Genomic DNA, 25,657 nt, shown 5'->3' with positions numbered 1-25,657 from the left:
AAATGCATTAATCCTCTTTACATGGAAAAGAGGCACATCCATCTAGGTCACATTGGCATTTTGTATATATCTTTGTATATCCTTCTTTCTATATCCCAGAAGTCCTTTAATTTTGTCATGCATTTTTATTTATAGTTGCTTTTGCCTTTTGTGGATTCATCACTAAATTTTAGTATGATCTTAATCTACTCTGCAATGTGCAATCCTCTCATATTTTTGGAGTTTGATACTTACTCTGAACAAAATATTTGTCTACGTTATACTAATTAATTACAAACACAGATATGTGATCAACATTGATTAATTTCTTTAAAAAATCCAAAACCATTCAAAATTTTGAGATAAGACTTAATCATTGACATTGTATGCCTTTTCTGTTGGGAAATTGCTTCAAATTCCAATTATTACTCGGAAAGTCAATTACGTTTCCTAGTTGAAGAAGTAAAAATTGATTTGAGTTTCTTTATTGTAGAAGGAAAATAGACTACTTGATAAAGAGGTAATATATTCCTAGTCCAAGAGAAAATAGCAAAAGAGCCTTATAAATAGACAATGCTACAAAGAATTTGATAGCTTTGGCTTTGGCTTTGGCCCAAGGGTCCTCCCTATGGAGAGAGGAAAAATAGAGCGTGACACCAAGAGAGAGAAAAGTGATTTTCGCTTCGGAGGAATGCAAGAGGAAGGAGAGAGTAAGGTATTGTTGTCTTCAAGAAGATAGCCAAGGAGGAGAGACCACAGTGAAAAGGAAAAGAAATAGGGTGCCGCATAGTGAAAAAAGAAAAGAGAAAGGATTGCCGTCTTTGAGAAAAAAATTTGTGTGTGCGAGAGCAAAAAAAAATAAAAGAGATTTTTTTACATCCTTCTAGTTCATAATGACATTGTTACAGTGTTTTCAGTTTTCAGTTTTCAGCAATAAGTTCTATCCAAACGGACCCATAATTTTGTCTATCGTTGCTTTTGCCTTTTGTGGTTTAATCACTAAATTTTAGTGTGATATTAATTTACTGCAATCCTCTTAGTTTTGGAGTTTGATACAAACTATGAACAAAATATCTATGTCATACTAATTAAATACAAACACAAACGAAATTGTCATAATCATATAGAATTTTTAATTATAAAAGGTTAATATAAATCTAATTTTTATGAGTTCATTAACAAATACCATTTTATCTAATTGTCTCAAATAATACGATATCAAATATAACTCAGTCAATAATTACTAGCATAGATTTTTAAAGGCCTAAAAATATTTGGTTGGTTGTGTTTACTATTTAAGAAAAGTATAAGTTAATAAAACAACTCATAAACAAACTCAACCTTATTTGAAAAAAGAATGATTTGTTTTATAGGGATGAATGAGCAATTCATTTCAATAGAAACATATGTACAATAAGTCCAAAACACCACCAAAGAATACAACACCAATACAGAAACAGCCTACACCATAAACGTTACAAAGTGAAAACTCCAACATTGTTAGTTAACGGAGACAAGGACCATCAACAGCTTCTATTCTGAAGTATCAAATACCATTGTTTTGAACAGAATTGTAATAACTGCTACATTTAGCTCTGTTCTTCACTTCCCACTTCTACCCAATCATTTTGACCACAACCTCTTCAGAAAGTAGTCTTCCTTGATGAATGCTGGCATTCCTCTGAAGCCAAATATGATACACAATGACAGTATAGACACAATGGATTCCTAATCTTAGAGCATAATCCCAAGCCAATGGAACTTTGGGTTATTTTATTAGGCACCAGCTCATTATGGTTCACCATATTTTCATTGAGAAAGAACAATCACAAAATAAGTATTCCCTACTTTCGATTCTCTTTTTACAAAGAACACACTGAGTATCAAGATTAGCACATCACTACACATTCAGTCTTTTGTGGACATTCTGTTGTGAACCGTTAATCTCACTTTCAATCTCAACCACATTAAGCTTAGTCTAGATGTTAAACAAGAAATCGCCTCCAGCTAGCTTGAAGTGAACCAGTAAAGGTGAAATGAGGGCATACCATAGTATCGGTTACATTCTGTAGTGATTGCACAATATGCATTCATTATTCAGGCACTAAATTCTAATGCTACATAAAGAAATAATATTGTTGTGCAATATTAATTTAGTATTTGAGGAAATTACATGTATATCTCATTCAATACATGTATATTTATCTTTGAGCCAACTCTTCCTTCTTCATCGCATCATGCTTACCCCTATTGGCACACCTAGTTTGAAACCAGTGACCACCAATTCCTCCTACATAAATGTACCATTGCAAAATGAACAAAGACAGCAGCTACAGCCATGAAAAAAAAAATCTTTTTTTTTGGACGAATGACCAATTCATTTCAATAGAAACAGATTTACAGTTAGTTCAAAACACAACCAAACAATACAGCACCAATACAGAAACAGCCTACACTACACCATAAACATTACAACATGAAATTTCCAAATCGGTTAGTTAAAGGAGACAAGGACCATTGACTGCTACTATTCTGAAGTACAGAACACAAAATACCCCCAAAGAGAGTATTCTCCTGTTTTGAACAATTGCAGTAACTATTACATTCAACTCTGTTCTTCACTTCCCACCTGATTATTTTGACCACAGCCTCTTCAGAAGGTAGTCTTCCTTGATGAATACTAGCATTCCTCTGCAGCCAAATATAATACACAGTAGACCCCAATGCCAGTCTAGACACAAAGGATTTCTCATCATAGAGCATAATCTCAGACCAAAGGAACTTTGGAATTTAAACAGCACCCAGCTCATTATGGTTCACCTTATGCTCATTGAGAAAGAACAATTACAAAATAAGTATCACGATTAGCACATTACTACAAGATTCAGTCTTTTGTGGACAATTTGTTGTGAACTCTTAGCTAGCCTACAAAGAGTCAAGACATGCCTTGAAACTGCTTTAGGAAACTAGATGATGATCTTCTCCATTTAACCTTGGGCATTTCTACCTCATATAGTTCCATGCACCTGCACAAGAATATTTTGCTATTCTCTCAGTAATCCAAATTAGCCTATGTAATTCCAATTTCAACCAGCTTAAGCTTACTCTAGATGTTAAACAAGCAATCTTGGGACATATATCAAAGAAAGTGCCTCCAGCAATACGAAAGCTGTCCAGTAAAAGCTGCAAGTATCATCTAATTGCATCAGATTTTGTGGCAATTAAAAGCTTCTATAACATACAAAGCATTAGATTTTGTACCATCTAAAAAAAATGCAGTCTTAGCAAATGAAAAAGAAACAAGCCAAGAGACTGCATTTAAAAAAAAAATTAAAGCCAAAAATATATTATTTGATTATAGAGAATTACAACACAATTTAGGAAAATACAACCTACATAAATTGGAGGACTTGTGGTTGAGGATGTTAGAGAATGGAGACTCTTGTTTCAATCAAAAGCCTAAACAGGTATTCTTGTCCTCCTTCAAGATCTTAAATGCATAAACCCAATATTTCTAGCTGATTTTGGGCATTCTTGAGGATGCCATCATATTTGCTGGTCTTGCAACCAAAGAGAAATTGCAATGCAGCATTCATTTTTGAAAATCCGATCCATCTTTTCCTTCTTCATCGCACCATCTTTTGGGTACACCAAGTTTGAAACCAATGACCACCAACTCATCCTCAAATTTGCCATTTCAGAAATAACAAGGACTGCAGCTACAGCCATTAAAAAAAAAAAAGCAAACTTCTTTTTTGGATGAATGAGCAATTCATTTAGAAGAAAAATAAATATAAGTACAATTAGTTCAGAATACAACCAAACAATACAACACCAATATAGAAACAGCTCACACTACACCATAAATATTACAAAATGAAATCTCCAAATTTTTCAGTTCAAGGAGACAAGGACCAATAACTGCTACTCTTCAGAAGTACAGAAGACAAAATACCCCAAAGCAGCATATTCTCCTGGTTTGAACAGAATTGCAGTAACTCCTACATTCAACTCTGTTCTTCACTTCCCACCTGATCATTTTGACCATAGCCTCTTCAAAAAATAGTCTTCCTTGATGAATACTAGCATTCCTCTGAAGCCAAATATGATACACAGTATGCCAGTCTAGACACAAGTGATTTCTCATCATAGAACATAATCAGCCAACAGAACTTTGGGTTTTAGGCAGCAACTCATTACGGTTCACCATATCCGCATCGAGAAAGAACAATCAAAAAATAAGTGGGTCCATACATTTACTTCTTCTTTTACAAACAACACACTGAGCATCAAGATTAGCATATCATTAAAACATTTGGTCTTTTGTAGACAATCTGTTGTGAACCCTTAGCCATCCTATAAATGTATGTTCTGGAATTACTTTGGGAAGCCAAATGATGATCTTCACCATTTAACCTTGGGGCATTTCCTCCTTACACAGTTTCACTTCCATGCACCTGCACAAGAATAAACTAATGTTCTCTCAGTAACCCAAATTAGCACATATTCACCTTCAATCTCAACCAGACTAAGCTTACTCTCGATGTTGAACAAGCAATCTGGGGATGTATAAATAAAAAAGTGCCTCCGGTGATAAGAAAAGATGTCCAGTTAAGTTGCAAGTACCATCTAATTGCATCAGATTTTGTGGCAATTAGAAGTTGCTATAAAATACAAAAAAATAATAATGTGAAAGCCTCCAGCATGCCTTCAAAATGCATGAACCTGCAATAACTGAATTAGAGCTTCTTATACAATTTAGTACAGTTATACTTATCCAATTTATTTATTTATGTAGTTATCGGTTTAATGACTTCTTATAGTAAATAGACATAAAATGCAGCAGGGTGGTTACTTGTCCTGATTCAAATAGCAGAAGCAAGAAAGTTAAAATCAGGACTTCTATTTTAAAAATAATACCAATGTCTTCCCAATCATCTAACCCCATTAGTCTAAGATTCAAAACTAACCAAAATTAAGCCTAGTACTTAAGCAATTAGAAAATAAAAAATAACAAAAAAAGCAGAAGAAACACAAGAAGTTTCATAGCAAAACCAAACGCAGAACAAAATAGGTCTTTATCTATATATATATATATATATATATATATATATATATATATAAAGAGAACTCAACAGAGAAACAGAGAAATCTCAAGTGAATAAGCCAAAATTCAGTAAAAATAATTTCAAATCAAATATCTTCACGAGCACCATGTAGGTAATCTGTCAAGAATATATTTGCATGAGTTAAGCATATCAATTCCAAATCTCACATACATATATTGTAAGAATATGTAAAATCCAAGCTTTCAGAACTGATACAGAGAAGGAAAGAGAGCAGAAGTAATATTTTCAAGGTTCAGCTTGACAGCCTACACTTGGATTGGAAAACCCTTGACTACTACATCTTTATTTTGTTAAATTGTATGTTAGAAAGAGTCCAACTAAGGGTATAAATAGGAATACATTAGGTCCATTATGAAAATTTTAAAATCACAGTAGCTAGTTGTATTGCAAAATCAAAGTATTCTACAAAAGCATGATCTACTCAATTTTAGATATAACCTATTACATATTTATGTCTTCATCTCATTGCATTAAACAAAGAAATATGATTTTATCAAATGAAATCCAAGAAAACTAAAATGGAAAACAATGATTTATTCAGGTATATATGAGACCAATAAAGAAAAGAGAAGGCGCACTCACCTTTCATGGACAATCATTCTGCCACTGCTTGCAACTACATCAGGAGCCACTGACCGTGAGTGAGATAGGGAAGAATGAGAATCCACTGGTAAGTGCATTCTAACATGTGTCTTCATCTCAGTACATCAAACACAGAAATATGATTCTATCAAATGAAATCCAAGGAAACGAAAATGGACAACAATGATTCATTCAGTTATGAGACCAAAAAAAGAAAAGAAAAGGCACTCACCTTCACAGACTGTTTTGCCACTGCTTGCAACTACTTCAGGAGCCGCTGACGATGAGTGAGAGAGGGAAGAATGAGAAACTGCCTGTGAGTGCAAATATAATCAACAGTCAACAAAGCAAAGACAATGGTTGATTTGCATTATCTTTCCACCAAAACTAATAGAAAGTTAATAAGAATTTGGTGTAAACAACAAAAACAAAAAAAAATTTAAAATTTAAAATAAAACAAGCAAGTGATGTATATATGGTTGATTTGCATTAAATTTCCTTCTAACTTATTATCAAAAAAATTCAAAACTAGTTAAGTAAAAATTGGGATTTATTCTTTTTAAGGAAAAATTTGTACAAGGTGGTAATATGAAAATGGCATTGTAAGCTTCTAACACTAAGAGATTTAAGAAACTAGTAATGGCAATGACATTTTGACAATAAAAAAAAAACTCACAGACTATAGATGTCCTGTAAACAACGTTGTGGACAAGGAAGATTCCTTTGTATCATTGCCTACTTTCTCTGAATAAAAAAAAAAAAAACAAGGTTACCACAGGCCCAATAGGAAGCTACAGAGTCTTTGTAAAGATGACTTACCTTCATTAGAATCCTTGCGATCAGAATTAGCATGAGCCCATACATTAATTCTCTATCTTTCAATCCTCTTTGAGTGTGGGACATCGTTAGAGCTGCCTTCACCACTAGCTCCGGCCCCCTCATATTCATCACGGCTTAGCTTCAATTTGATTCCTTCTGTTGAATTGTGATGAACATCCAAACCCTCGTAAGGAGTGATGCAGGTGCTGTTGCTGGATTGAGCTGATAGCATTTCTCTGATGTCTTCCCAGTCTTGTTCGTATACTACACGAAACCCTACTTGATGAGGCCCATGTCCATCACTATCCCAGAGAAATCTAAGCTTTATCTGTATGAATTTATTCTCATCAATTTGATCCAATACTGCTCTGTCATAGTTAGTAAACACACGAGAGGATATATATGCCATCCAAAGGTGATCTGGTTTAATCTTAACAGATATAGGTAAATGGTTTAGATCATATAAGCCGACACTACGTTCGTTGAATAGAATTTCACACATCAAATGAGTCCAAGAATTGGGGTATGCCGGCACAGCAAACATAGCGATTCCAATCCACTTATTTCCGTTCGGACGAGTAACTTGTGCACTGACTGTATGCCCCACACTCTGATGCGGAAACCATTTCAGAATTTCACACCCAGGAATCACAATGCTAAAGGAACCTTCGATTTTCTGAAACATACAAACCATGATATTCAGAATTGACATATATATATATATATATAGAGAGAGAGAGAGAGAGAGCAAAAGAGAGAGAGAGAGAGAGAGAGAGAGACCTCATGAGCAGCTGTCAATAGCATTCTCAGCGCGTAAGAGATAATGTCATTCTGACGAACCAATTTGAAGCAATTGACGAAGGAAAGGCGTATACGAAAGGCACGTGAATTAAATCCATTTGGACATGTTTCCAATGAGGTACAACCATTTGCTGTAACCGTAGTAATTGTTGATGGCAATTGTGACAATGAACGAAGTCTTGTGCAATTGTTTAAATCAATCCAATTCAATTTAGATAGTTGCACCATACTTTCAGGAAGGCAACTAAAGTGATTTCCACTTAGATATAATTTGGTTACGGAGGATAAGTTTCCTATATCACTAGGGATTGTTTGGAGATTACAATCACTCAGGTCCAAGTGCTTTAAAGAACGCATGCCTAAAAGGGAAGGCAATAACAAGCTCCTAGGATTTAGGCTTCTTCTTAACATTAAATTTAAGGGGAACAGATTATTCCATAGCTTATGCGGTGGCCCTTTACATCCCCGAAGGGATAGTTCTTTAAGATTCTCTAACATAACAACAGAGGAAGGCAATTCTCTTAAAGTAATTCCACTCACATTGAGCTTCTCTAGACTTTCAACATTCCACAGGTTCTCCGGTAGACCGTCAAGCTTCAAGCATCCAGCCAAATTAATATCTTTAAGTGACTTGAAGCTACAAATGATACTAGGAAGACACAAAAGATTCTTGCAATCTCTTAAATGCAAAGAAGCAAGGTTAGTCAAATGTTCAATTGAAGAGGGAAGTTTTGTAATAGCAGTGGCATTTAAGTGAAGTTTTGATAAGCTTTTCATATTTCCCATAAATTCTGGAATTCTCTTGATTTTTGAACAGCCAGAAAGAATGAGAATTTCAAGAGACTCCATTTCAAACTTGCTTGGAAGTCTTCTAAGGCTTTTGCAGTTTTCTAGATCAAGAAGAGTAAGCCTTTTAAGAACCATAATAGATGGGTGAACCTCAAGTAACTGTATACAACCATTGAGAACCAATTTCTCAAGATTGGGAACTCCGGTGAAGTCAGGGGTTGCAATGAGGTTTAAGGAATTGTTCAATTTGATGAGCTTTAACTTGTCCAAATACTGTTAAAAGCCAAAATATACAATAGAAGAGTTAGATTAAACAAACCTTAAAAACAAAGTTGTATCAAAGTACTTAAATAACAATCTTACCTTTGTTCCTTTCCAAAGCCATTCAATTTTGCTGTACAACAAGTGAAGTTCAACAAGCTCAACTGGTTGAAAATTCGACGGCAACGATTTTGAAGGATACTCACTCCAATCAAGAAATCTTAAGTTGTTAGAAAGATGTTTGGGACCAGGTAGAAGTTGAACATGATGAATTATAAGCAATTTAAGGTTAGGCATCTTTGGAAAGGCTTCAAGATTCCAATGTGCCTTTTCTAATTTATGTAGTTCACCCAATTGAAGGACAAGTCCTTGAATTGCTTCCATTTCCTAATAATAAAGAAAAGAAAAAGAAAAATGAGTTAGTTGCAAGATATATGTTTTCTAGAGTTGTTCAAATTTCAACTTCTTTGAATAACATGATAAGGTATATTCTCTAAACAATATCTTACCATATTTTTCATCAATGCGCTGCGAATGTCCTTATATAGCCACAATTTGCTCCACTTTTCAGGTTCTAGAGGACAATCTCGACGAACCATGTCTTGTCCCATTTGTTGTAGTAAGTCATGCATCCAATATGTATTTGCATAATATTTTAAGAGAGACTTTTCTATGAGAACATTTAATCCAATTTTAGGGTGAAGGCCAAGATAATCTAGCATTTTTACTATATAATGCTTTTCCGTCATATTGAAGAAACATGCAATATGTAGAAATATTTCCTTTTCAGTACCCTCAAGTCCATCAAAACCTATTTCTAGTATTTCATTAATTTTTTTGTTAGGATGTTCTTTGAGCCTATTTAATGCACCTTCCCATTCCTTCTTACGTCTATCATACAAAAAAGAACCCAAAACATTAATAGCTAAAGGAAGACCTTTAGCATAATGTACAAAAGATGTGGACAAGTCTAGATAATCTTTGGGTGGATCACGTTCTTTGAATGCTTTCAAACAAAAAAGATGAAGAGCCTCAATATCTTTCAATCCTTGAGCCTCATAAATTTTATGTACTTCATGCCTTCCCAACAAACGTTGATCTCTTGTTGTTATGATGACTCTACTTCCTGAACCAAACCATTTAGAGTCCCCGGCTAACTTTTCTAGCTGATCGAATTGATCTACATCATCAAGAACAATAAGAATTTTTTTATGACATAACCTATTCTTGATCATACTAACTCCATCACAATCATCCCTTATATATACACTTTTCTCCATCAAAATCTCACGAAGAAGTTTTTGTTGTAATGGAACTAACCCATATTTTTCAGATTCACTCCTAACATTAGCGATAAAACAACCACCTTGAAATTCATTAAAAACCTTGTCATAAACAACTCTAGCAAGAGTTGTCTTACCAATACCCCCCATCCCCCAAATCCCAATAATGCAAACATCATCTTCTGATCCTTTGGCTAAAAGCGACATCAATTTCTCCACTTGAGAATCAATTCCTACTAAGCCGTTGGTGTCTTTGGGGAACAAAGAACTCAATTTAAGTGAAATCACTCTTATAATATCTTTGATAAATTCTGACTCAAGCCTGCAAAGAAGAATGACAATTAAGCAATGCGATTTAACCCATCATTTCCCCCACCCACCCACCCACCCACCCCCTGCCACGCTTAAAATAAAAATAAAATTAAAAAATCTAAAATTATAAATAAATTACTGTAGCAATTATGTGTGTCTGTATATATAATATGCTATTAAGGGTTGACAACTAATAGCTTTTGTTCAAATGGGGACTTCTGATCGAAAAGATCCACCTATAAGGGGAATAATAAGGCTGAAAGACGTTCACATTAGAATATAAGTACACACCGTGTGATTGCATTTGGAAGCTGAAAGATGCATCATGCATGGTAATGTTCAAGAGTAGCAAAAGGCCATTGTGTGTGTATTGAAATTTTGGGTTCCTTTTTGCAGTATAGTATCATTAATTTTAGTAATTTGAGTTTGTGAGTGCCACTTGTATATATGGTTAAATTATAGGATTAAAATCTGAATCTATAATAGTGGATTTAGTTTTTTTATTATATTTTATAAATTAAGTAGTTATAATGGAGAGGGGAAAATTAAACTATGGATATCTTTGTATAAATTATCAGAAGGTGTTTGAGTTATAAAACTTATGACAATAATAGATTTTATTTAATGCTGCCCAAAGATGTGGACACGGAGTTTTTCAAGTTACCTTAACTTAACTATAGCAGCTTCGTTTGGATATTCTAGTCTATTACATGTATGAATGCACTTATGTTATTCCCGAATTACAAAAGAAGTATCAAAGCTCAAAGTTTTATCCAATCTAATTCATGAAAAGAAGATATTTAGTGGATATACAAAATTTGTTTAAGACAAGCGCATGCAAGCTTGGCTTGGATTGAATAAAAGTTAGTTGTTATATTCTTCATTAAATTTGAGTTGTCATAGCAAAGAATGAAAATTTGTTCAAGGGAATTTTGAGTCAATGTGTAAATTTTGGTCAAAGTTAGAGGGCAATTTATAATTTAGCCTAATGCCCTAATATTTTATATACTTAAATCAAGCTTCATACTAATGTATTTGTTCACGAAAATATTATGTATAAACTTAACTTATTTAATAATGTTTTCATGCTTCATCTTTCACGAACATGTACACACACGTACATACATACATACATACATACATATATATATATATATATATTGCTATTCAATATTAACATTTGACCATTTGATAATAAACAATGTAAATGTAAAATAATTAAAATTAACCCAGGTGGGTTGGCCAAGTGGTTAGGCACTTGGTCCCAAAGTGCCTGTCTCAAGTTCGACTGGGTGTCCTTTCCAGTTTGAGTCCCGGTACCTACACTTTGAAAAAAACCCCTTGGGCTAGCGATTTACCACACTAAGGTCCACCCGTCGGGAACAGTGATCAGTCTCTAGTTGAAAGCTTTGGAATACACGGTGAGAAACCAAAAAATTAAAATTTTAAAATTTTTAAAAAAATCACTTATGTTTGAAGCCCCCATAAATGCTGCATAAAATCTTTTAAAAAAATAAATGTTTTATAGTTATCTAATTATAGATTCTTTTTTCTTTTTTTCTTTTTTTTGGAGAAACATCTAATTATATATTCTAATTTTTTGTTTTTAAAGTCTACTTTCTAAAATGATGGGCTAGCCAAAAATAAATAAATGTTAAGAATTGAGTTTATATATAATTATCTTTTTAAAAAATGTATGCACGTAAATGGTCACTATTAATTACACCAATAAGCCCTTAAATGTTCAGCAGTTATTATAATTTTTACTCACCTAAAACCGTTCACCAAATATAGAAGTCATCACTCATCAGTGATTATTGTGGGAGGTAAAAATTCTCAAATAAACATTTGGGTTTTGGGCTTTATTAACGGGTATTAGTTTGTTTTTGGTTAAGGCCTCCAGACCCATAAGTCAGTATGCACTATAAAGGTCCGAGGAGTTTTCCGAGGAGGAATTTCTCCTCGGACTGGCCCGGCGATGACCCTAAGACTTGTCAAGAAGGTTAAAGGCAGAATTCTGGAAAAACTGACAGATAAGAGGGTGATCCAAGCACCCTCTAGACGCAAGGATGTGATAAAAATATCTAAGGAAAAAGCTGCTACCTCCACATTAAAGACTCTGCATCTACCTCTCTGGCTGCATTAATGGGGAAATGACCTCTGAACAATAGAATTGAACCTTCCTACTATTATTTAAAGATTTCAAGAAGGTTGTGGATGGGACAAGTATCTGAGAGAAAGATTTGTATGACACGTGGATGAATAGTGAAGAAGAAGAAGTATATAAAGAGACGAGAGAGGAAAGAGATAGAGATCGGCTCGGAAACAAAAAAAAGAACTAAGAATTGTAAACTTTAGCCTAGAAAGAGAATATTTATACAAATCATCTTCGGCTTACATCCGAGGAGATCTATTTGTCATATTCGTTTATCATTTGCACAAATTGTAACATTCTAGCTTGCTAATCAAACTCCAACATCCCGAACCTAGATTTCAAATTCATACTCTACAAATTACATTGTATAAGGCTCATTGGGCCTGAGCCCAACATTCGCTTTTGGGTCCAGATACAATTGTGCACTTACAACTATAAAATTATAAATACGTATTAGTAGCTTTGAAACACCATTTTTATTTTTCTATATACAGTCGTCCAATCTTTCTTTCTTCTTTCTTTCTTTCTTTCTTTCTTTATTTATTTTTTTTCCATTTGTTTAGTCATTGCACTCATACAACTATTCTTCAAAAAAGGAAGACACCATAAATATGGAAGTTATCAATCCCACAATTTTTTGTAATAATGATTATTTCTCACTTTTTTTTTTTACATAAGATAGAATTTCTACTTTAGCCTAATCTAAATGTATATGTGTGTGAAACTCTCTCCCGGAGACTTGAACCCCGGCTCTTGCTCCCCACACCCCACACCCCACAAGCACTTATACTTGTAGAGTGACCATCGCACCAAAGGTGTACGGTGATTTATTTCTCATTTTAATTCACCTAAAATTGTTCATCATATATGGAAGTCATCAACCATTATTAATTGCCTATAACTTGCATTATAAATATTGAAACTATCAATTGTTTTTAGGATCGAGCTTACCTCCAATACTTTTTTAATTGAAATCTCATTTTGTTTTAATGAGAAATTATCACATTACCCACTAACTAAATAAAATATGTAGATTAAAACCCACTACCACTTGTTATAGTGTATTTAAAACAAAATGAGACCTCTAGTTAAAAAAGTATTGGAAATAAGTCAAACTCTTGTTTTTAAACATAATAACAGATGACTAATACTTGACATATACGATCAGCCATTACAATTGCTTGATCTCCCTAAATGTACATGCTTTCTCATTCTCCCATATCACTAAGATACATATCCAACACTTCATTACCATCTCCATCTCAAGGGAGCCGTGAAAGATAAAGCATGAAAACAAGATCTCTGGTCATATAAAAATAGAAGTCGAAGTGGTATTGGTCATGCAATATATGAGATTGGTCTTGTTGAAGAAGAAGAAGAAGAAGGTGAAATTGATTGTTCATATAAACTTTTATTTGATATTCGTTCTTTTTTTTTTAATCTTTTGTTCTTATCAATTTTCCCCCAATTACAATTACTGCTTAATTCGTTGTTCTTAAAAACAGTTTTTTTTTTTTTTTTTTTTAAATTTCCCAATCCTTTGTTTTTAACATGCAATATGAGGCCACTGAATAAATTTCCTATAGAGATCATAGCTTACAAAGTTAAAAGGCAAAAACGAAAAGTTAGAATGCTGTTATTCAAATTTTGTAATTAATTTGAAATTGATTATTTAAAAGCAATTTTGGAGAAAATCGAGATTGCAATCATGGAAAGATGCACGCACTTTCTATGAGTCTGTTTGAATAGAACTTATTGTTAAAAATTAAAAATTGAAAACTGAAAATACTGTAGCAAAATAATTTTAAAATGTGTGAATAGTACCGCGGGATCCATTTTTAATGAAAAAGTAGCTGAAAATTGAAATTTATGGGTCCATGAACAGTGCACGAATGCACTGTTCATGAAAGACTTGGTCAAAAACTGCGGCTGGGAAGGAAAAAAAAAAAAAGGCTGAAAACGCGAAATGGCAAACGCAAAACGTAGACACGAATCCAAACACATTCTATATGTATACAAATTTAAAGACAACTCTATGTTATAGCAAGTCATTTTTCTCACACAATTCTACCTCTAGGCTTTTTTTTTTTTTTTTTTTTTGGGTACATTTGAGAATTATCGTTCTATTTTATTTTTTAATGCACAATTTTTTTTTCTTAAATATTTTCTATGCTTTAGGTTTTTTCTTTACTTACAAATTCTTTGTTTGATCACCAAATTATAACTTAAATATCTTGGTCAAACCAAATCTAATTTCAAATTTCAATTTCAATTTTATATTCGAGATACCATTTTGGTATGCTCTTCGTTAGCAATGGAGAAATTGTGAACCATCTCTCACTTCTTTTTTTGTGCCTTTTTTGCCCCTTGCCCAGCTCTCTTTATTTTGTGTTAATCAAAGTCAGGCCATATTTATTTTATGATTTCTTACAATTTTTTAAACAATTTTAGTTTCGTATGGAGATTTGAGTTGCGTAATGTGTAATGGATTTGAGTGATGGAGTTAGTAAAATTCTATATGGAGAGTTTTGCATTTTATTTTTGTTTATGTATCGAGTTCGTACATTATGTGTTGAACTCTGCATTCTGGTAAATTAGTAAGATGAGAATCATATAATACTTAACACAAATCTTCAGAATGTTTCACTTACAATATGCAAACACTTTGTTACAAGTAATTACAAATGTTGTTGTGAGACAGTCAATATATTAGATTAGAATTATAAAAGTTAACATCATATAAGAATTATAAAGTTATATAATTATGCTCATTACATTAGTTATTTCTCCTCAAATAAATTACATATTCTATAATTTTCTGACCTAATTTCATGATCAAAATCGTGCAAGTTTTACATCTTTGTTCAAGATTTAAATTAAAATTTATGAAAATATATTATCTTGAATAATAGTTAAAAAATATTTAAAAGAAAGTCAAAGGAATATACAACATGGAATCAGATGAAATTATCCATTATCTTATCTATTACCAAGATTTTGAATAATTGTTTGGTCTTTTGATTATTTATTATAATTTATGTTTTAATTTAGTAAAATTTACTAATTACACATGTTTACCTTAGGTAATTCAATGCATAATTAAAATTTTCTTAAAACAATAAAAACTCAAAAATTTCAAAAAAAAATTAATTAACAAACATAAATTCACAAAGATTTACATAATTGATCATTCATATAATTATTATTTATCAAATAAAAAATATATTTTTTATGTTTATGATTAAAACCGTGTAATGCATGGATTTTTAAGTACTATTAATAAAAATATAATATAATATAAAAGAACTGCCCCATTGTTGTATTATTATATTTATTATAGCAAGTATACAGTCCAATATTGGACCGCCCCCCTTGTTGTCATGTCAAATGCTTTAGATTCATATCCTAACGAATAATTCAATGCAAATAGTAATTTAAATTCATTGGAAATAATGTTTATAGTAGCAATTACCTGTCCTTTAAAGACCATCCAGAGAGATTGGAGATATCTGTCAAAGCAGCTCGCCACGTGTGAACTTTTTCTAAATTCTTATTGAAAGATTTTTCATGTTCAGCAAATGCTTGTGCATAAGGTTCTGTCTGTTTTCGCACCACAGATGGTTCCACGTCATAAAAAATAGGCAAAACTATTAGCCCCATATTTGTCCTGCAATCCATGATCTTCACAAGTTCATCCAAACACCATGTCGAAGATGCATAGTTTTTTGAGAGAACAACAATAGCAAATAGTGAGTCTTCTATTGCTTTTAAAAGACTAGGTGAAATAAGTTCTCCTCTCTCAAGTTTTTCATCATCCCTAAAGGTGTAGACACCCTTTTGATTCAAGGCAGCATATAGATGGTCTGTAAAATTGTTGCGCGTATCCTCACCTCTAAAACTTAGAAATACATGATATTTCCACTGATGGGTAGAAGAAGAGGAAGAAGATGGGCTTATTGTATCCATGAAAGCCAATCTAAGTTTACAAAAAAAATCTTGAATCACAATACAGAATTATAGATGCTCACCAAAATTTCATTCAATTAGATTTCAAGTAAAAATAAATAAATAAGGGGTAAAAGGAAACGATATTAAAATTAAAGATTAAAACTAAAGAAAGGAAATAAAAGCGCACGCACAAGTGAGAACTTACAGATACTTATACAAAAAATTAAAAATAAAAAGTAAGAACTTACAGATTTTGGAGAATAGCAATAATAATTGTATCGTCGGTGAAGCTCTTATATTGTGCAATTGCTGGTTTAAATAGAGGAATTTGCAGCGTGTTGTGCGTGTGAGAGAGAGAGAGAGAGGGAGTCTTCCGTTTATAGTCAAGTCTATATTTGTGTAATTGCTGGTTTAAACAGAGGAATTTGCAGGGTGTTGTGCGTGTGAGAGAGAGAGAGAGAAAGGGAGTCTTCCGTTTATAGTCAAGTCTATATTTGTGTAATTGCTGGTTTAAACAGAGGAATTTGCAGGGTGTTGTGCGTGAGAAAGAGTCTTCCGTTTATAGTCAAGTCTATATTTGTGTAATTGCTGGTTTAAACAGAGGAATTTGCAGGGTGTTGTGCGTGAGAAAGAGTCTTCCGTTTATAGTCAAGTCTTTCTTTTTCTTTTTTAACTTTTGACTTACTTTACTCGCTTTATTAAAGTTTAGGTTTATTGTGTGGCCCTTGGTATTTAAAGTATCTTTATAAGTTGAACAAATGTATGCTTTGTTTTTTAAAAGAATTTATAAAACTAAAACTAAAACTAAACCGCTCTCACACACACCATCACAAGAAAGTAGGCCCGCAAATAAGGCCTATATATCAAATTTTAGGATGCTCCCAATAACAAATGCTGGTGCTTCAACATAAACAAAGGCCTTAAGAATAGAGTAAACAAAGCTGACAACATTACATTCTTGAGTAATGTATACTCATCATCTGCCTAACAGACTCAGCTAGGCATGCACGCTGCAATACTGTTTTTATTATATTCAAGACTGGCTTGGCCAACATGACAAATCAATCATATATAGCATGCATGGTACACCAATGACCAAGCAAGCTCAATCTCTAATTAACAAGCATGTAACATGACTCAAGTACATGTTCCATATCTTCAAGCTAAGATTATTTGTAACAGTGGAACTAAATAGCTATATAGCTATTTTAGCTTTATCAAAACACAAAAAAATCACCTTGCAACAATAGAGGTATAGCTTTTTTTTTTTTTTTTTTGCTCTCAGCTACAGTGCACATGTATAGATACATGTGCATTGTAGCTGAGAGCTAAAAAAAATAATTTTTTATTCCAGCCGGCTATTAAAATAATACAACTTGCTTCTTCTTTTTTTTATTCTTTTATCACACCATGCCTCTCTCTCTCTCATTCACTCTCGTCTCATTTGAAGCTCATCTCTCTCAAGCTCACTCTCTCAACTCTGGTCTCTCAAGCTCACTCTATTTATCGTCGCCAGCCCGACTCATCGTTAACGTCGCCATGGTGTGGTTGAATAGTCGTTGGGCTGTGGTGGGTAGATTGGCGTCGCTGGGCTGTGGTGGGTAGATCGGCGTCGGTGGGTTGTGGTGTGGTTGGTGTGCTATGGTGGGTCAGTGTGGTTCGTGAGTGGGTCGCTGGATGGCTCAGGTGGGTTTCGTGGTGGTGGCTCGGGTGGGTTTCGTGGTGGGTGTGGGTGTGGGCTTGGTTGATTTTTTTTTTTTTTTCTTTGTTGTGGTGATGGTGGTGGTGGTGGTGGTGGTGGTGTGGCGACGTCTGTGGTTGTGTATGTGGTTGTGATGGATGTTTATTGTAGAGGATATATTATTTTATTATAGTAAATATATTATTTTATTGTGATGCTTATATTATTTTATTGTGTTGAAAGCTAAAATAGATCCACTGCTGCAGCATGTTTTGTATAGTGAGTAGGTAAAATAGATAAAGAAACTTTTTATAAAGTTAAAAAACTAAATTTTTAACTCCACTATTGTGAATACTCTAATCAATATACGCAAAATCCAATATTGTCTATCAGTGAACCCAACTAATATCTACTCTAAACTCGAGTTAAGTCAGTCAAGAACTCATTTAACATGACTTGATTCAGTTTATTGAAGCGTAGGTCCTCAATGTGACCCCTACTTTTTTTTTTTCTTTTTTTTTTATAGAAGTGATAGAAGTGACCCCTGCTTTTTAAAGAATCTTTAGACTTTACACTTTGGTTCTCACGTGGACTGAAGGTGGGATCCACACATTGGTTCCTGCTACTAAAGAAAAAGCTAAATAAATTGCAAATGCCAGCAAAATGAAGGCGAAATGAGATATACTAGTTGCTATAGTTTTTATTTTTATTTTTATTTACTTATCTATTTCAAACAAATATATATATGCTTTGTTTTTTAAAAGAATTTATAATTTTTTTTTACATAAAATAAATAAATTGAGTTCAGTAATTTATTTTGGGCGTAAATGGGGATTCAAACTCCAAATTAAGAATGTCTTTGGTGGTTGTCTACTTGTCTTCTTTGAGGGTATTTTTTGTGAAGTTTTTTCAAAACATTTTGGAAATTCAACTTTAGATTGTTTGTCTTTCATCTTTTTTAAGCCTAAAAATTAAAATTAAGAAGAAAAAAAGAAAACCAATAAACAAACAAAAACTAAAACTAAACCGATCTCACATATACCATCACAAAAAAGGACGCCCAGAAAGGCCCATTCATCACATTGTTACTCCTAACAACTAAGAGAGTAATATAGAGGACACTACAACAGGCCCGAAAGGTAAGCCCATCTAACAACCAAACTTCCTGCAGCACTTTTCGGACTGCGTTACACTGAGCCTTGTATCTTTGTACCAATTATGTAAGCGCAACATGTCACACAAAAGGGCTATGAAATCTATGTATCAAGGGCTGCCCTTGACGTAAATGGTGGTGCTATCATGAACAAAGGCCTTAAGAATGGAGTAAACAAAGCTGATGATACATCCTTCAGTAATGAATACTAATCTGCATAACCTAGTTCAGCTAGGGCATGGCTAGGCAGTGTTTATAAATGTTCAAGCCAGGATATTGAGACTTGACCCACATGACAGATCAATCATAGAATACATATATGGTACACCAATAACCAAGCATGCTCAATGTCATGACCCAAATTCATGGAATATGAATTTAAATGCATGACTAACTTGCTGATCTTGCATATCTCAATAAACATAATTAATTTAATAATTAAGAAAACTCCAAATAAACAATGCTCTTAATAAACCCCTTACAATATATAAACTCCACAATTTAAAAAATAATCTCCAAATACTGTAAAATCTTAAGTGAAAAATAACTAAAAATCCTATAAGGCTTCAAGCATTATTGAAGTCGCCTAAAAATTCTCACGCTCTATCTTGCACCCTACAAAGCTTTCTAAAGGTTCTGTTCCCCAACTAAACTTTAATCTAAAAATTGTAATTAATGGGGTGAGCCACACATCTAGTAAGCAATTATGCACAATACACAACAAAATAGAATCAAGCTAAGTATGAGTATTTAGATTTCACAAATTCACTCAAAGATAACAAATATAGTGTTCCAAACATATAATGAGCCACTTAATACAAATGTGATCAAATCTTAAAATCATTAGAAAACACATACATATAATTGATTAGAGCACAGTGTCACATATACACATATCACATATTCTCACATACAATCATGTGAGCGGATACCAACATCTAACCCTTGCTGGTGAGAAATCAACACTTATTCTCATGTACAACCCTCTGAGCGGGCTTACACATATATCTTATCAATTTTAAAAACACTTAATGAGTCACATATCACAAAAGCAAAGTTCATACAAAGTAAAATAATTTATTCATTAGTAACAATCATTCCAAATATAGAGGCTTATTGAAGATCACAATATTGAATTGAACATAAATCAAAGGATGCTTGACTCTTTTGGGGAATAAGTAGGAACTGAAGAGTTTATACAAATATTTTACAATTTTTGAGTAAATCTAAAAATTCAATTTGCTAAAAAAAACATTTTAAATACCATTTGAAAAATAGGAATATGACTTTGAAATCACTTGGTTTTAAACAAATTTAAAGAGCAAGAACATTTTTAGAAAACTTACATTGAAACTGAATTCTTTTCTGAAAATAGTTTAGTTTAGAAATCATCTTTTAAATGAGATTCAGACGTTCAAAACATTATTTAAAAATTTGGAGTTTCTCTTTAAAAAATTATTTAAAAGCCAAAGTTTCTCTTTCAATGATGTAAAAATTCTTTTGATAAATTTTAAAAAACGTAAGCTTAAAAACATAACTTTTGAAAACCTTTGACTTTTAAGAAACTAATAAACAAAACTAGTGCATATTATGCATAATTTCTTACCTCTCTTGCTAATATATCTAAATACTTCTGAACACTTTAATCTTTTGTAAGCTCTAAACAAAAGAATGCTTTAATCAGTAAGCATGAAATCTAATTGTTAGAAACCTTTTCTTTCCCACTATCCTACAAAAATCAAATATGAAAACTACTTTCGTATATACCATTGAATTAAGCAATTTAATATTCCTTATCAAAGTCCCACCGCAACAATATTTCCCAAAACTAATCTGTACCATTAGAGTTCAAACAAATTTCTATAACCACAATTGAAATACTCTATAAGATCCAAATATATATATATATATAGCATCCATAGAAAATTTCTACCCATAGGACTTAGCAACCTATAGCATGTATACAATATTATAGATTACAATAAGGGTCAAGAATTTAGTACTACTCCAAAGTTGCGTTTACTCCAGGAACAAACTTCTAAAAGCTTATCACCTATTCATGCGTTCATATAGAATAATCATGTAAACCTATTAAAATTCATTAGGATGGTAGGTCATTCCCATAGATCTTTGAGAGAGAGATATACCTGACCATACGACCACACGGATGCAAAACTTTGTTTCTTGTATTTTCGCAGTCTTTCTCTACCTTTCACGCAAGAAACTCTATGACTACTCTTTAGCTTTACACATTAAATATGCTTCTTACTTGGGCTGGAGTTTAAGACCCACTAAAACTTATCTCCTTAATCTCTAAGAAGCTCATAAAACTTAAATAGGCTTCCAAGACTTTAATTCTCAATTAACTATTTGAGATTTATTTGTTTAGATAAGCCGGAATTCCAATGGATTCTAATAACTCTTAAACTTCTAATCCAAATAGGTTTTAATTCTCTAATCATTTTTCTTAATTGATAAAGAGACCAAAAGTTTTATATGAATAACCCGCAAAGTAAGACTCCCTATTACATCTTCCTCTTTTATTTATTTATTTATTTATTATTTTAATTGCCGCATTAAATTGTATGCACTAAAATTTTAATTTTCTCACCTATTTTGTAGCACGACAAAATTGTCTACTCTCATCTTACTTGCACACATATATAATACATTAACTCTATAATAATAATGATGATAATGATAATGATCATAAAATAAAATTGGGGTATTACACTCAATGTCTAAAAAGCATGTAAACAGGGCAATACATGTTCCATATCTCCGAGGTAATCAATTGCAGGGAAAAAAAAAATCCATTAGCAATCAGTGAAACCCAACTAATATCTACCCCCAAATATAATCTATGGTGAAACACTCAAACAAAGATGTTAAACTTTCAACATCTTGTTGTATATTCTTTTTCGGCTTGCTTTGATGGTTTTCCCTTCCAACCAGCATGCTGAATAAAAACGAAACTGCTACCTTTCTTGCTACCATAGTTGCAAATGCATAAATGCTCTTTACATGGAAAAGAGGTATCCATATCAAGTTGACATTGGCGTTATGTATATATCTTTGCATATCCTTCTCTTTCTATAACTCAAAAGTCCTTTAATTTTGTCATGCATTTTTATCTATAGTTGCTTTTGCCTTTTGTGGATTCATCACTAGATTTTAGTATGATCTTAACCTACTCTGCAATTCTCTCTTATCTATGTTATACTAATTAATTACAAACACAGATATGTGATCAGCATTGCTTAGTTTCTTAAAAATCCAAAACCATTCAAAATTTTGAGATAAGACTTAATCATTGACATTGTATGCCTTTTCTACCCACCATGTAAAAACTCCTCTCTTTAGATTCCCTTCTCAGTTTCAGACCATGCAAACCTAAAAATATGGTCTTGTCAGTCCAATGATCCAAGTTTTCGCAAAGTGCAAAACATCATAATGCCCCCATACTCAAAGCCAGAATTTCACGTATTCTACTGTTCCTAAAATGTCAGAACTGCACCAACATTGTTGAACTTAGAATCATCAAAAGTTACAAAAACCAAACCAGAACCCACAATTATTTCACCTGTACACACCTCAACAAAACTTTTCTTCAAGAAAAAAAAAAAAGCCCATTTCACATTAGTATTCATTAGTCATTACACAAAACTAAAAAGATAAAAATTAAACCCAAAAATAATAATAATAATAATAATAATAATAAAAACATAAAAAGTCAAATATTTATTAGTTAATTAATCAATTAGACTCATAATCCAATAGGTTGTTCTTCTTGTTGTTGTGGTGGTGGTGGTGGTTCCGAAGGTGAGTCATCGGGCCCTGATTCTCTACGGCGGTGAGCATTCTTGTTATTGTGCATCCACACTTTGAGCACATTGCGTTTGATACCAATTTCTGAACAGAACTGGTTGAGCGCCACGTCATCGTGCCTCTGTATCCTCCACCCAATCTTCTCAGCGAACTCTAGCATTTTCTCCTTCTGCTCCTGCGTGAACTTGGTCCTAAACCTCTTCGCACTAGCAGTATTATTAGTACTACCGCTCCTCGTGATCGTCACGGGTCCCACCACTCTCTCCGGCGTCTCTGACCGTCCACGATCGTGATGATGATCACCACCGTGATGCTGATGATACTGATGATGGTGATGGTGATGAGGGTGTCCACGTGGCACGGCAGCGGGTCCACCGTTGTACAGCGCGAACATTGGCGGCGGAGAGTGCAGGTGCACGGGAAGGTGATGCGGCGGCTCACCACCGAATACTTCCCTCCTGTGAAAATTGCGGTGACACCCACATGCGGCGCACGTGAGCGAGTAGTCCTCATGCTGCTGATCTTTAACAACAACGTTGTTGTTGTTGTTGTTGCTGTTGTTGTTGGTGGTGGTGCCACGTGGCATGAACTCGCCGCAGCCGTCGTTGGCGTGACCACCTAGAGAGGCAGCGTGGTTCCGCATGCATTCCTTGTAGTTAACGGTAATAACGGTATTATTAACGGTCATATTCGACGGGTTCATAACTACCGGTTCACGATCAGCTACATCATTGTTGTTGTTGTTGTTGTTGTTATGGTTGTTGTTGTTATGGTTCTTCTTAACGTCGTCGTTTTGGTTCTCGGACTTGGAGGTGTGGTTGTTGTAAGGTACAACGGTTAAGTCCATGAAAATAAAAGAGGGGTTGGGTTTGGGTGTCTTGGGTTTTTTTTAAAGGTAAAATGGGGATTAGATTTAGAGGAAAAGAAAAGAGTTGGGAGTTGAGACAAAAAGTTAAGGTAGGAGAATGGGGTTTTTGTGGGTTTGGTTTTTTTGTTTTTAAGAATGGAGGAATTGTGATTCCAAGGTTGAGGTTGTCGTGGTCATCATGACGATAATAATCGTTAGGTAATTCAGTGAAGATGAGGCGTGAAATGCATTTAAGACAAGCGTCACTACAGAAGAACAAAGATATTATAGAATAGATTATAGGCCTATAAACTTACACGTGCCGGTTTCTTTTTTCTTTTTTTCTCTCTTCTACTTTTGTTTACATTTTTCTTGTACAGTCTAATAATGTTTTGGTTCATGCTTATTGCTGTTTATTCTAGACTTTCTAGTGTGAGCACTGTTCGAAATTAATGTCTCTTATTTTATGACTTTATTGGTTGAAAAATTAACTAAAATTTGCACTCTCTCGTTGTTTAAAAAGAAATTAAGAGAGTTTGTTTCATATTATGATTTATAATTTTCAAGGATTAAGAATGTATATAGTGTTGTGTTGTTATAAATTTAAGAAACAAGACTTTTTTTTTTTCCTTTTCAATACAGTGAGGGACAGAAAATTGAACTATAGATATCTTCTTTAAAAATACCAAGAAGTGTTAACAACTTAACCTATTGAGTTACTATCCTAGTGACAAATAAAAAATAATAAATGACTTTGTATGACATGGGCATTACATATACCCTTAAATCCATAATAATTAAATTTTGATCATAATATGGAATGTCTTGTTTTCATCAACAAATAGAGAAGATTATTGTCTTGAGTAAAATTGCAAAAGATGATAATTTGGAAACTTTGGAATGAAAGCTACAACAAATTCTTGTTAATGGAATTTCTTTTTTTTTCCTAAAAGTATTAAATTTGTTAGTTCTAGATCGTTTTTGTTGTAAAGTTGAGATGTAAAAGCTTTGTTTAAAATGGATAAAATCAGTTGATTGATATGAGTTGCTTGTTAATCAATTTCCCAATAATTTACTCAATCTTTCAGAGGTGATTAATCCTTGGAATTTGGGACATTGTTATAATAAATCTTGAATTCAAATATTGTATGATGATGCTGAAAATCGTCAGTGAGCTACACAGTCCTCACGTGCTCCAAGTAGGACCTGCACAACGCAAAGAGAAGAAGAAGAACCTATGAATGGTACCGGTGTGGTACCAACCAAAAACTCTCTGACGGTTAAGTTAGAGAAATCTCTTGTTCACAACTCTAAAGTGCCAGAGCTATGGTAAATTATGCGTACTTTGGTTTGTGAGAGTTATGGGATTTTAATAGTAGTGTAGAGTTGACATTCGTGCCTTGTTTAAGAAGTTATATCCTTATAGGAGAGGACTTCTTTAATTCGCGAATCTCCCGAAGTTCTTTTCCTTGTAGGACTCTTCTTGATTAGGGTTAAGCGTGGAGCACAAGATGTTTCCTTACACACGCATGCGTGGAGATCAAGCAAGGCCACATCAGATCCATTAGTGGCTGCTTATCCTCTTTAGCTTATCCCCGTCGGCTTATTCTCGTCAGCTCCCTACGTCGTCGTCATGGTAGGCTTGTCAGCTTTGGTGTGGAGTTGTAGATGTTATGATGTTGTCGCCTTTTGCCTCGTTATGAGTGAGTATTAATATTGCGATTTTATCCTTATCATGTTGTTTGTTGGAAAAAATCAGTTGATTGATATGAGTTGTTTGTTAGATACTTAACCATGTTGTTTCAACTTTAATTGAATTTTAATCAATTTTCCAATAATTTTTTCAATCTTTCAGAGGTGATTAATCCTTGGAATTTGGGACATTGTTATAATAAATCTTGAATTCAAATATTGTATATATAAAAAAGCCATTAAATTCGAATGCATTTCCAACTTGAATTTCTGATAGTGTCCTTGGCCAAAGTTTTCCTAGCTATTCCTATTTCCTAAGTTGAATTAAGATTTCATTGTAAAAAAAGAAAACTAAAAAGAAAGAACCCAAAATTCATAAAATCTTTACCGGTCTTCAA

The 25,657-nt window shown here is 33.3% G+C and overlaps 2 protein-coding genes across 13 annotated transcripts; both read right to left on the bottom strand.

Moving 5' to 3' along the window:
- Nucleotides 1-5,687: 5,687 nt before the first annotated feature.
- Nucleotides 5,688-16,533, bottom strand: LOC142619625 (TMV resistance protein N-like). Of its 12 annotated transcripts, none has more exons than XM_075792790.1 (9): nucleotides 16,307-16,532; nucleotides 15,583-16,086; nucleotides 8,870-9,965; nucleotides 8,463-8,747; nucleotides 7,290-8,372; nucleotides 6,510-7,185; nucleotides 6,367-6,434; nucleotides 5,923-5,967; nucleotides 5,688-5,800 (listed from the first exon to the last, which is right to left on the bottom strand). In XM_075792790.1, the coding sequence occupies exons 2-6, from the start codon at nucleotides 16,074-16,076 to the stop codon at nucleotides 6,562-6,564; spliced, it is 3,582 nt and encodes a 1,193-aa protein (XP_075648905.1). In that variant the 5' UTR covers nucleotides 16,077-16,086; nucleotides 16,307-16,532; the 3' UTR covers nucleotides 5,688-5,800; nucleotides 5,923-5,967; nucleotides 6,367-6,434; nucleotides 6,510-6,561. The 12 variants fall into 12 exon arrangements, with proteins under 12 accessions (XP_075648905.1, XP_075648900.1, XP_075648901.1 ...); XM_075792785.1 differs by having other exon boundaries at nucleotides 5,923-6,004; nucleotides 16,307-16,531; XM_075792786.1 differs by having other exon boundaries at nucleotides 5,923-6,000; nucleotides 16,307-16,531.
- Nucleotides 16,534-22,384: 5,851 nt separating this feature from the next.
- LOC142619047 (zinc-finger homeodomain protein 2-like) lies at nucleotides 22,385-23,783 on the bottom strand. The gene has a single exon (XM_075792123.1). The coding sequence runs from the start codon at nucleotides 23,565-23,567 to the stop codon at nucleotides 22,659-22,661; it is 909 nt and encodes a 302-aa protein (XP_075648238.1). The 5' UTR covers nucleotides 23,568-23,783; the 3' UTR covers nucleotides 22,385-22,658.
- Nucleotides 23,784-25,657: the final 1,874 nt, after the last annotated feature.

This window comes from Castanea sativa, chromosome 12 (genome assembly GCF_040712315.1).
Source record: "Castanea sativa cultivar Marrone di Chiusa Pesio chromosome 12, ASM4071231v1".
NCBI classification, from domain to species: Eukaryota; Viridiplantae; Streptophyta; class Magnoliopsida; order Fagales; family Fagaceae; genus Castanea; species Castanea sativa.
This window is presented reverse-complemented; position numbering and strand designations above follow the sequence as displayed.